Here is a 13,469-nt window from a genome sequence, read left to right on the forward strand (position 1 = left end):
GCATCAACACATACTGTAGGTGCTAGTCGTCTCTAAATGTGAAGTGAAGAGCAAAGCTGAAATAAGAACATTTCCTTTAGACCTTCAGCCATTCCATTTCCCCGTAGCTTTGAGTTTTTTGCCTCAGATGATCCCACTGAACCTGAGTCCTGTGTCACTCGGGCACCCGGAGCAAACTCAGGCAGGGCAGCTGTCCCTGTGGCTGCTGATGCTTTATTGGGCCTTTATTTATCATGGGAAAGGTTTTGCTAAGTGTGCATGTTCTTTTCTTGTTCCTGTAACCGCAGACATCTAGTTTTTTTGGCCTCTGCGCAGGATTAGCGGAACAAATGGGAGCAAAGTGGTTGCTTTTGGAGCCGAAAACATTACTCATTCCTTTTCAGCACTGAGGTTTTCCCAGCTGGTGTGGAGAGTCCAACTTATACAAACCTACTTCTCTCACTTTCAGGCTACCGCTGCCCCGGTAAAAGTTCAAATACACTTTGTGTGTCTTAAAATGTTAGTGAATGAGGCCAGTAACATAATACTACTATTGTTCTTATTATAGTTCTTCAAACAGCATGATGCTTTTCTCCCCTGCTGATTCCAAACTGTCCAACCAGTGTCTGAATAGCATCATCACTGGCCCCTCATGCCAAAAAAAAACCACTCCTCCTCTCAGACAAGAGAGTAACGGCACCAAACCATTTCCTGGTGTCACATGTTTCAACTCTGGGAGGCTGAAACAATTCTTTCTTTCATGATAATGAAACACGAGATGCCAGATAATCTCATAAATATGTGTTGTATTTCTTTTTCTGCACTCACGCTGGTGGGGAGAAAGAGTCAGGCCTTTGTTTGGGGCTTCCTGGCTCACAGGAAGTGATTGCAGCGGGACAGTGAGGGACACTCATCTCTTGGAAAGGGGGAATGCTCGAAGACGTATCCCTTTTTGATCACGGCCTGCTGACGGATCGCCCGGAGAAAGGCAAATGGGGATCATACCGGGGCCTGATGACAAGAGGCCAATTTTGATGTCCCTTTTCTCTCATTGCGGTGCTTCTCTTTCAAGCCAAAATCTGTTTGAGCAGCCTGGGAAAATGGCCTGTTACCCACCTTCCAAGCCACGGGGTTGACAGGACAACTAAGAGCTAAAGGGAATTTAGATGAATGTCGAGACTAAATAAACCACCCGTGTCTTAATACTAGTCTCAATGAATCGGCTCCTGATGGCTTTATTTTCCATCTTGTTATGCAGGATAAAGCATTCATTGGGAGCCTTTTAGCTGTGCTCATGCCTTTGTCTTTATCACTGGATTTGATTCATGTGTTATTCATCTGCGAATGGACAGAGTTCGCTGCAAAAAGTGCACCGAAAATAAAGGTAGAAATTCAAGTCCCGAAATTCCATAAAAGGTGGACAAAGTGAGACTGAAGCACTGAAATAAAAGTGAGCAGAAACGAGAGCCCCGCTTGGTTTCATCCCAGGTTGTTTAATTGAAAAACGTTGAGCCATGTGAGAAACATTATATGCGAGCAACATCAAGCTCCATATTCAGTGTAACCATAACCTCAAAGGCCACATGTTCTCGCAGTGTTTATAATGCATTAGTGGAACAAACTCTACACTGTACTCTCTTTACAAATCCCACCTGGCCATGTATTAGTTGCAGATGTGGCTCTCTAATTCATAATGAACTAATAATGGTTTTGTTAGTGTAAGATTGTTTTCCTTTCCTCCCTCACACACACATAGATGGAGCTGATCTGTGCAGGAGGTGTGGCGACGCAGGAGAAGATGTTGCACCCTGCATGAAACACAGCCTTTGGAATGTGTTGTTGCAGGCTTTGAATCGTCTTAATGTGACTCGCTCATCATGAGCTGAATGGATCTGTGTCATTAAATAACAGCTTTTTTTCCTCTTTGGGGAGTCACCTTTCTGCATCCGCCAACATTGTAATGACTCATTGGAAAGGGAAGAAAGGGAAGCTCACACACACACACACACACACACACACACACACAGAAAACCACATGGGTTCAGCACCTTGTTTCACTGAATGTCTTTGACTGTATTTGTGGCAAGTGAAACCACATGACATGGAACTGCAAATTAATGACATATTTTGATGGTGCCTTGATAGGAAGGCGAGCTAAAGGACTAGACATAAGAGATAAAGGAGAACAAAAGACAGAGATCTAAGGACATCAATTAAGAGCCTGATCCAGCTTTTATGTCGAATAGACTGCAGTGTAAAAAACATGTCCGACTCATTTTTCAGATGCACTGACACAGAGTCATATTGACTATGTTAAAGGCAAGGCAACTTATTTTAGAGACAGTTTTTGTCATATTTATATTATATATATTGCTGCCTGACAGCAGCAATCAATGAATGAAATTATTTGATTTAAAAAAAAAAAAGTCACAGGACTGTAATGAACCAATCGTTTGAAAGAATCGAATGAAATGATTGGGTGGCCTACCAGTACATTGCGTGCATTGTGTCTTCCATACGGCTAGGCGGACTTAGTGCTAAAGCTAGCGAGCTAGTTGCACAAGAATGGCAGAGACAGTTCAGCCACCATGTGAGCAGCAGTTATCCAGCACAAAGTGAACGCCCACTGGGCCGCGGACAGACGCTGTTGAGTTAGCTAACCAGGCTAATCAGTGGAGCTAACACGTTAGCACAACGCACAGCCTCTGAGCCCAGTGAGCAGTAACTCTGAGCTAAAGCTAACATTACGTTTGAGATGACTGTTTTGTGTTTATATGATATCTATATTAATTCGTATACATATATATTGATAAGTGTGTATTTATTCATATTACGACATTTGACAGAGTTGCTTGTTTGATAGACTGAAAAGCTAAAAGAGGCCATCAGTCAGCGGTTGTGTCCAGAATGAACTAGAGATCGTGACGATGACGGTGGACGATCTTCTCATCACTCCTGTGGACTCGTTCTCCAGTAGCGACGTTAGTCAGGCAGTCCTCGTCTCTTTTGTCCTTGTCTAGCTACTAGTTTCTCCAATGCTACAGACCCTTCCTTTAATGACCACAAGCCTTTTGACTTTATGTTCAATGTCATTAATTACATCTCAAAAGTTCTGTTCTGTTTGATGTTCTGTTCCTTCAGTTTCACCCACTTAGCACATCAGTGGCATTGCACACAATGCTGTCGTTTAAAATGACAACTCCGACTACCATGTTTATGGAGGCTAGCTGGCCCAGCCATTGACTAGCTACTGAAATAAAAACCCTGCACAAGGATCTGAAATATGCACTTAATGGCAACGTACATGATACTGTTCGAGAAGCCTGAGGGTGAAGCTGCAAGTGCCACGGAAAAAGTCAGCTGTTCCACTTAGAAGTCAGCAGTTTGACAATTACCTTGTGAGGCAGCTGAATTTGCAAGATCACCATTAAATGAGAATCCGTCTTGCCAGGCTCCTCGTCCAATCATGGTAAGCCATGGGCGGGGCTTGGGTGTGACGACAGCGAGAAGCAGCTCCTAAATGCATCACTCATATTTGCACTGGAGAGTATTTCTTAACAGAAAGAAGAGCAAACAACAGCATTTTTTGCTTTAACTACTTTATATGGCTCATTGGTAGACAGATGGTTCATCCAATCACCTGACAACTACTTATTTACACTTTACAGGTTTTTAACTGTTTCTATGGACGACTTCCCAGATGGTTCTGTATAATGAGGGAAATTTTAAGATCAGACTGTTATTTTGTTCTGACAGCATGTGAACAAATCCAAAACTTGACAGCCCTGCCTTGCCTAATTACAGTTAGGCTATCCAATGAATGGTCAATTTATGACAATTTCATGTCAGGCTCAACATGAACATTGAAATCCCTCCTGCCGTACATGCTGCCAAATTTAAGATCGGCCTACAACTCCTTTAAAAAATCTGCTTATAATTTTGAAACAGATGATGCCAAACACATAATGTAATACATATATTGAGCAGCTTATTTTTATGATTTATCTGTATGGATTTGGCCAATGGCCTCTGCTCAAAGCTCTGAGGAAAATGGAGGAAAGGAGACATTTGGAAGCGAAAGGTTTGACCTTGGATCAGGTTTTAAATTTATATCTAGTGTGTCTACACAGAATGGCCTCTCATGTATTAGAGCGCGGTGCTAGACTCAGAAGTGGGGCCTGATACTTGAAATATTGGAAATCACATCTACTGCCAGGTGCTTTAGAAACCTCTCAGATTTCCACTGCTTTGCACTGGATACTGTGGCTGCAAACGCACAGTTGTTCACACAGAAAACATGCGGTTGGACAAAGAGAGACCAAAATTGTACTGAGGAGTATGTCGCCCTGCTTTCAGTTTATCAAAGGGTGGAAAGCGTGTTGATGACATGCAAAGAACAAAGCCGCAACACGTGGGGTGTGAAGTATTAAATTAAACCGTCTTCCTGTTACTTCTCTCGTAGATTTCACCTCGCCACTTTGATGTCTGACCTGTGAGGAAGAAGTGAATGAAACTGCACTCTCCATGTTATTTCAGTGTGTGTGTGTGTGTATATAGTAGAGTCTCATTAGGGAATTTTACCCCAGCGAAAGCTTTCGCAATAAGGAAAACAAGGATGATAAAGAAAATGAAAGAAGGAGTGAAAGCAGGAGGAAATCCAGAGGAAAAGTGGACTGGGGATATTGTAATTAGTTGCACCTGTTTCCTTTAACCCGGCTCTAGTTTCCCTCTACAAACGCATGCAGATTACCCATCAAAGCTCCTCGTCGCTGCCTCTGCTCAATGGATCCTTTGTTGCCAGTTGTCAGGGAGGCGGCCCACAAAAGTATGTAACACAAGCAGGCCACATTGCTGTGGAACTTACAGTACATGCAAGCCTCCACCGGCCACAACAAGAATAATAGGCAGTGTTTGTAGACACAGAGTCTGCATCACTCCGGTCTGCATGCGAGACACTGGTGGCACCTTTTTTTTTTTTTTGGGATGTGACCACAACAGTTGCATCATCTGTCAACACTCTAAAATGGGCCAGTATGAGCGGTTAGGGGAGAGGAGCGCGCTGCCACACAGACCTGACACCAACTGTGTGGAAAGGCGAATTTGCTTGTTTGCACTGAGACAAATGTATAAATGCAAATGTGGACACAAAGGACCGTACTACTACTGATACTACTAATAACAGTGATACACATTTGTTTGATTAAAACACATTACCAGATGAAACCCTCTTGATTGATAAATGAATAGTGACTCTTACACATCCTTGCCTCTGACTATAAACGTATGGTAAATGGTCTGTATTTGCACCTTTCTAGTCATTTCAACCACTCAAAGTGCTTTTACATCACATCCTCATTCACACAGGAGGAATCTAAGTTGGAGGAGACTATTCTTTAACACACATTCACATGCTGAAGGAGCATGCCCATTCATCATGCTGACCCATAGCAGCCAGGGATCGAAGCACCGACCTTCTGATTGAGGGACGACCTACTCTACCTCGGAGCCACAGCTGCTCCGCTAATCCTAAAAGACGGGTCTGGTCATATTCAATCTAGACCAAAACCAACAAAGAAGTGATTTTACAAGCAAGTATTGTCTGTGTTTCCACTGCCTGATGCATATTTTTATTAATCCAGAGCCTTTGTCCAGAAACTAACATGTCAGTGAGCCACACTGATGCACTGGGTGACCTGTCCCTTCATTACCACCAGCACACACACACACACACACACACACACACACACACACTGTGGTTTATTCTGAGTCAGACACATACGCTGACCTGCGGCTGTGAATATTCCATAGCTCTTAATACGCAGCTGAAAATAGTCCCAAACAAATCCACTATTTACTTCTGTTTCCACTATTTTCTGCTGTTTTAGCAAATTGCTAAAGAAATTAGAATATTGACAGACACATCCTTTAAGAAACATTTGACAAAGATTAGAGAAATGATGTACTAGCCCTCAATAATATTTTCATGTGATGGAATGGTGCAACCATAAAAACAACATCTTGGTGTTTCAAACAGTGGAAACGTCACACAGCTTCACTGAGGAGGTGAAGCAGAATAAGACGACTTGTAACCTTAAGACTACTACTGAGCAAATGATGCTGAATATAGCCGCCCACCTCTGAGCCCGCTTCTGTTAAAGGGGAGTTTTTCCCGCCACTGTCGCCAGAGTTTGGTCCAGACCTGCTCTTGAGATAACATTTGTTAAACTGGTGAACTGGTGCTGTATTAACAAAGGTTGATTGACTGATTGATTGAATACAGAGCCCCAATGCTGTCAAAGGGTAGTAAAAGGTTTTTCTGACAAATCCAAAATATAACAGAATATGTAAAAGTTAGATAGTTAAAAATGATGTGAAAAGAAATAAAGTTTTGCATCTTTCATTCATCACCCATCAGTAAAGTGAGTAAATCAAATTATTTCATTTATTTATCCATCCTGTATATCACTCTTTCACTTCAAAAGTCAGATGCTTTTTTTTACCAACTGATTAGAGGTTAAAGCAAAAGTATATAGTAGAGTGTTATTCATCACACTCAGTGACACTTTGACTCATCTGATAACCTTTAACTGCCTCCTGTTGTTGGAATTAAGTTATATTTGTTTTTTTTTTGTTCAAGCTGAAACTTCTCACTTGCTTCAGCTACTGGGTCGCCTTTTTTCACTTAACAATCCACTGACAGTGTAAACAGTGTTTATGGTGCCATGTGTATGGTACTGTTTTTCTTTCCTTTTATCCTTCAGACTGTATATGGCACATGCTAATAATTTGTATTATTTCTCTGCAGGGGGTCTGTTTCCTCTTTCCTCTTTCCTCTTTTTGCTAAATCAGTTACAGAACAACTGGCTCGGTGTATGAGGGCTGAAGACAGCTGCTTATGTCAATACCATTTACATTACTGGTTAACACCATGTTCCTTGATACACACGTATGGATTTACTGTATGTGTGTGTTTATGTAGATATGTATGATGTTAACTATTTTTAGGGTAGATTGGGGTACACTACTGTATGTGCAGGTGTATGCATGTGTATACATATGTCTGTATGTCTGTGGGTGTATATTTGTTTGCAACTATTCTAGTGGTTTTATATGTGCGCTCCTTGTGGGCCTGTCAAATTACTGTCATACCTTACTGACCAGTCACTAGCGAAAATCAGCGTTTTGTTTTCTTATTTTGATTCACTGCTGTATTGCTGATTGTGTGTCTACATCTCTTTGGGTTCAAATAATGTGATAACGAAAAAAAAATAGAACTGCTGCTGAGCTGCTGATAACGATGTTGACAGCTGCTGCAGCCGCATGAATGCAGAGCGTCAAAGATCTCCGTCATACTGTAAGTGGAGCTCCTGGCTGATGGCCTCCATGATCAATATCACGTATGGATCGTCCATGTTTCAATTTGTAGATAATCTGGTTCCCATTTCCTCCATATGGTCACCGAATAATTGAAAACACTTAGAGGAGTGACATTTTGGTCACGGTGTTCCTGATCCAAGACCAGCCAGTCCTCTACACAGCTGCTGCAGCTTAATAGCATTAATTAGAATAAACTGTCCTTGATTAGGTTATTATCATGATCATTTAGTGTTTCAACAAGAGAAGTACGGGGAGGAGTGAAGTCGATGTGGTGGTTCAGCGGTGCTCTCTGTCACTGAATTGGACGCTGATAGGTTCACATGCTCACCTCATGGAACGTATCTGACAATGAACGCTGCGGCGGAGGCAGGGGGTAAAGGGGGAGAGAGCGTTCTGCATTCAGGCGCTAATTAGAAAAATTAGATCTATGAAAGGCAGCTAGTGATCTAGGCCTTCAACCTACGTCTGTGTACCGCTGTAGCAGCACAAAGAGGAGGCAACAATAAGCACTGAGGAGGAGGAGGGTGGGGGGATAAATAATTTAATCCATTATCTACTCTGCAAAGCTCATCAGCACTGCTACACAATGGCCACGATTGAATTGCTGATTGCATTTCTCTCCTACCCTCCAGGAGAAAATGCCCATGCACCACTATGTGCTCTCAGCCTGCCAGAGCAACCAAGAGCAAGAGAAAGACAGAGAGAGAGGGAGACAGAGTAGTGTAGAGTGTCTTCCACCAAGGTCAAACTACAATACAGCAATCTAATTAAGAGTATCAGAGAGTTTCCTGTGCAGGGTCAACCTCCCTGTTGTGCTCACAGGCTCATATTGTCCATTATGTATTACATCATGTCCGTGTTCTTTTTAATTGATGAGAGTGTATCTGTGTGACCAGCGGTGTGTTTGCATGGATCTCTGCTCGGGAAAAGTGCTGTCTGTGATTTGTGCTTCAGCCATGCTAGAGGCATGGCTCTCGGGATAGCAATGTCAATCAGTCTGCGTGTCGGTCCGTCCACCACTTCGGTCCAAAGTGACATATTTCAGCGACAGTTTGACGGATTGCCGTTCATGGTCCCCAGAGGATTAATTGTAATGACTTGGATGATGCCCTGACTTCTCCTCAAGCACCAGCATGAGGTGAACATGTTTGGTTTTTAGTGAAATGTCTCGAGAGCCATTAGATGGATTGGCATTAAAATTTGACAGACATTCAAGGTCCCCAGATGATGAATCCCCACTTTTCATCCAGTGCCACCAGCTCACAAGTTTTACTTATCCGGTGAAATATCTCAACATTGACATCAACATTTCATCATCATTGGCTGTCATATATTTTTGTACAGACATTCATGGCTCCCAGAGGATGAATCCTACAGATTATTGCTGTCCCCTCACCACATAGGTTCACATTTGTGGTTCTGAGTGAAATGTCCGACAGCTATCGGAATGAATTGTAATCACTTTGGTGATTATCATCCGCTGCACGCTGAAAAAAAAATATTTCCCAAGGTGCAACTCTGTTTACTATCCAGATAACCACCAGCTACCATCTTTGTTTGGAATTTTAGGGTTGAGAGTTTTCTTTTTTATCGTGCAGCGGACAGAATATGTTAGAAAAGTCTTTGAGGATTCCAGGAAAGCTTTGAGGACAGCAGTAAATCTTTTTAAATGACCTTCTGAAGTATTTATCTCTGTGACTCGACTGTAACACTAATACATGACAGGCACAAACTGAGGCCACATTGTGTCCAAGTACAGCCCCACAGAGCTGCTAGCATGGCTGTAGACTCTTTGTCTTGTTCAACTATCCCATTCACATCATCAAATGTCGATGTGTAACAGGATAGAAGGAAGGAAACCATTAATGAATGAATCTGGCAAGGCTTTATGATGGTGATGGCTTCCATCGTTTTCTCCCCCCATCAACTGCAATCCATCATCTGCACCAGGCTCCAGTAAAATGGGAATATCAGGAACACTTACGGTTTTCTTGGCCCACTGCCTCTGACATGCTGGCTTAATTTTACCTTCCATTTCAGCGTGGCGCATTTACATAAAACACAGGGAAAAGTAGTACACACACTGATCCCCTTTGGCCAAGCGCTTTAAGGTCCTGTCCACAGTCCCAGTGAGGGGCAGTCAAGCTGCCTCTGCTCTGCTCTGTTTGTTTTATGGAGCAGTAGTGAAACCACTTTGAGGTCAGCTAGCTGCAAAAACTGTGCTGGGTCTCCTATGGTCCGCTGAAAAGGGGTCCAAAACCAATCCAGAGGGCCATTTCTAGTAGTCCAGCCAACTTTCATTGACAAAAAGAGGTCATTACTCTGTGTACGGCTTCAGCAGTAACAGGATCAAATGCTCTGGATGGCTTGTAATGGAGACACTTTACGTATGTTAGGGCTGCTGGCCCTGCTGATCAATTCCTCTTGCAAAGGTGGTTGTGCGGGAAAAGGCACATCATTAAAAAAAAAAAAAAAGCCCAAAATGTCCCTTTTCACAACATGCAGCAATATGGGTACTCCATTTGCACACCCTGAATTAATTTGAGTGCTGTCATTATGCAAGTACAGCACAAATTGTCCAAGACCAAGTGAAACTATTTATAGCTATCACAAGGCCTGAGAGCCAAGTGTGCCTAATGGTGTAATTTGTATTGTTAATGGTAATGCACTATTAGTTTGTTCCATTTGGCTTTGCACAGGTGCATTAATGGGGGCTTGGTAAACCGTGGGAGGCTTTCAGAAGGACCACGGCTCCCTCTACTGGCTCAGGGGGGAACAGCAAGACAGGAACTGATGCCAAAACTGTGCACTTCAAAAACAAGCTGGAGTCAAGGTTAGGAGGGAACCAAGTTATTTTGCAGAAACAAAAGACAGACCCTTCGCTGAATAGAAGTCTTAAAAAACTGCACGAAAGCAAAAAGCCATCAACAAAGAGTTCCCACAACAACAAAGCAGGATAGACTTTTGAAATATTGTGTTCCTAATTAACCTTCAAGCTCATCAACCACAATCAATATAGAGTGTAGCTGTTTTTTCTAATTGAGATGAAGTAATTATCAGACTGTATTCATCTCATTAATGAAACAATGTTCCAATATGCCTGCAGCTAAACTGTTAATTGAGTTCTATTTTCTGAGACAGCCTCTCCTTGTGTCCATGGCCACAAAGCATCAAATATGGGTTGGGGCCTTTGTGCTCGTCTCTGTGTAGACACAAGAACAGGCTGTGGGCTGGTGGAGCATGCAAGCGCTTCTCCCTGCAGACACTCTCCCTCCCTCCTGTCTATTCTCCCATCAGAGAGGAGGCAAGAGTCGGTAATACTGCTGACTTCAGCAGATCGTCCCGTCCCAGTCTGTTATTTCACGGTTTCAGTGGTTAAGTACTCCCTGTTGAGTAAGATATAGCGAGGCAATTATTCTTTAATTATGGAGCCAAAAGACGAGAAATGGAGTCAAGAGTGACTGGGCTCATGTAAATTACTGCAAGAGATCCACAAAGGGTGCAAAAACAAGACCGATCGTTCACATAAGGGAGCAGTCGTCACCCCCATGTACTGTATGAAATAAAATCTCCTAGCTAGACATAGTCAACTTTAAAGAACTGAGTCAAAAGGTTAAAATTATTCAGCCTCCACTGAAACATCCCCGATCAGAGTAGTGCAGTTCAAATTAAAGGCAGTTCAAACTCAGCTTATGAAAACAGTTATGGGAAGTATAGGTGTGTGGAGACTGACCCATTTAAGGACTAACATTCAGGATGTTTTATCCCAACAAAGCAAAAATACTAATAAAATGATAATAAAAGAAAGCGAATGGGTGAACACAGACATTCATGATCCCAAGAGGATGAATCCTGTCGGTTTTATTGATTCTCTGAATTTGTGGTTTTGAGTGAAATGTTAAAGCAACTGTTTATAGTTTCATGCCCCCTCAGAATGAACTAAAATCACCATGGTGATCCTTTAAGTTTTCATCTAGCTCCATCATCAGGTCAAAATTTCAGTAAGTCCAAATCTGTTGATTTCTGATGTTTCCATCAGTTAAGTACACGGCAAATATTAGCATGCTAACATGCTAAATTCAGATCGATATATTCAACATCACATCTGCTTGGCATCAGCATGTTACTGTAGCATGCTGACATTAGCATTTAGCTAATGTTGGTGCACACACACAAAGCTGCTAGCATAAGATGACCCATACAGTGTTCTTACTATGATCAAATGTCAGGGACCAAAATAGTAAAGAAAGTACATTGATTTATCTAGAAGACTATAGGCCTGCTGTATGTAAAATACATATGTGATTACTTTGAAAGGTTCTGTCTGATAAGTTTATGGAACATATTCCTCAAAATGATCAATAAAAACACACACGGTATGTTTAATATTGGCTTCTTGTCAGTCTCGTCTAAGATCTTGTATAATTAAGTGACAGCCATCTGTGGAGGTTCTGCCATAGCTGTGTTTGGACATGAATATTAATGTGTAATATTCATGCTGAACAACCATGTGGTGGAGCCAACTTCAGGCAGGGAGGGTCTGACAAAAGACGCTATGGAGTTGCATTATGGGAAATGTAGGAACCAGGGATTTTGGAGCTTGATTATCTTTATATACGGTCCATATTACATACTAGGGACTAAAAGTCTCTGCTGCTACAGTTTTGACCAATGTGTGTCTCTGTTAACAGATCCCGAAACAGTTATTCAGTATTTAAAAACAGCACACAGAGTGGCAGCAGTGTTGCCTTTAAAACTGCCTCACAGTGATAACTCACACAACACATCAATGTCCAAAGCTACTTCCTGCTCATCAGTATCACCATGAATAAAATGACGCAAACACAAAATGAGAATGAAACGAGACAGAAATTTGCATTTATTCTGTGCAGACAGAGGAGAAACAGGAATCACAGTACAGAGGAGAACACAAAAAGAGCAAAAGTGATTGTGGGATCACTGGAAAATGAATGCTAGAAAAAAAATACTGTAATAAAGGCACTGTCAGTTCCTCCTCTGGCCCGTCTCTTCCTGCTGGAAAACACCCTGTAACCAAGTCCAAGCTCTGGTAAACCCTGTGCTCAGAACATTTGCTTTGTTTTTGATTAGTACCTCCCCACTGCTCCACCTGTGCTCCATCACAGGCTAAAACAGCAGCCACGAGTTATATGAAAGATGCACCTCAACTATCTCTGTGATAAAATACTGGTATGATGTGTTAAACAGGTCTAAAAAATTGAGAAAATCTCAGCGGGATAAAAAACTACTAGTCACGCACCAAAGGATGCTATGGTCCAATCTATTTTCTTTTGCTACCACTTGGTCCAAAAAAAAGGTCACTGCATGTTAACACGGTATGTACAGATGCAGCTCAGGTTTGTACTGGTTTTAAGTTTTATCTTCTGTAACTTGTAAACAGGAATTTGTGACCCTACAATGTAGTGTACATAAAAAACTAATAATACAACATGGAGCTGATCAGCTGTCTGGACCAACACAGAGCTTTGTAAATCAAAGGCTGCTTGTGTTTGGGTGACGTGATGATTACACCCTCTATGTGGGGCTGGATTCTTTCTCGCTGCTCAGGCTGACAGTTTATCCATATTAAGTTCTCTCAACAGCTGCACCAGCAAAAAAAAAAAAAAAAAATACACATTCCTTGTAGAGATTCTGCTGTACCATCTGAAAGGGATTTTCTGTAGTGTAACAGGGTCAGAATACGAGTCCTGGAAGAAAGCTTCACCAGCATCACCTGGTGAACTCTTGTCTTTTCCTCCCAGCGTACGTGACTTCTAATAGAGTCATAGTAAATGTCCCCGTGCAGCCCTTGTTCGCCCTCTTCTGGCCACGCGCTCAGTTCACTTTGGGGTAGATCTTCTCATAGAAGAAGCTCTGAGCCAGGACATAAAGTTCTCCGTCCTTTTCCCTGACGGCGTGGGCACGCACAAACTGAAACTGTTCCAGTGCAAACTCGTAAAACTCGTTTTCGATTTTCCAGATGTCGGACTGCTGCAGCTTGGCTATCGTCTCTTTGGTGGGGGGCTTCTTTTCGGTGGTCTTTCGCAGATGGGACTTCTTTCCTGGAGGAGCATGTAAAGGTTTAATGAGTCTGT

At 42.3% G+C, this 13,469-nt stretch overlaps 1 protein-coding gene across 2 annotated transcripts in view; it reads right to left on the minus strand.

Moving 5' to 3' along the window:
* Positions 1-13,469, minus strand: part of LOC139202767 (LIM domain transcription factor LMO4) — a 52,929-nt gene that overhangs the window by 31,029 nt on the left and 8,431 nt on the right. Inside the window, exon 7 of one of the 2 annotated variants that reach the window (XM_070832338.1) lies at positions 12,249-13,436. The exons of the other annotated variant lie outside the window; for it this stretch is intronic. Coding sequence (XP_070688439.1) covers positions 13,210-13,436 — 227 coding nt within the window. The 3' untranslated portion in view covers positions 12,249-13,209. Of the gene's footprint in view, positions 1-12,248; positions 13,437-13,469 lie in introns of those variants that run through there. 2 annotated transcript variants of the gene reach the window in all.

Source organism: Pempheris klunzingeri, chromosome 6 (genome assembly GCF_042242105.1).
Source record: "Pempheris klunzingeri isolate RE-2024b chromosome 6, fPemKlu1.hap1, whole genome shotgun sequence".
NCBI classification, from domain to species: Eukaryota; Metazoa; Chordata; class Actinopteri; order Acropomatiformes; family Pempheridae; genus Pempheris; species Pempheris klunzingeri.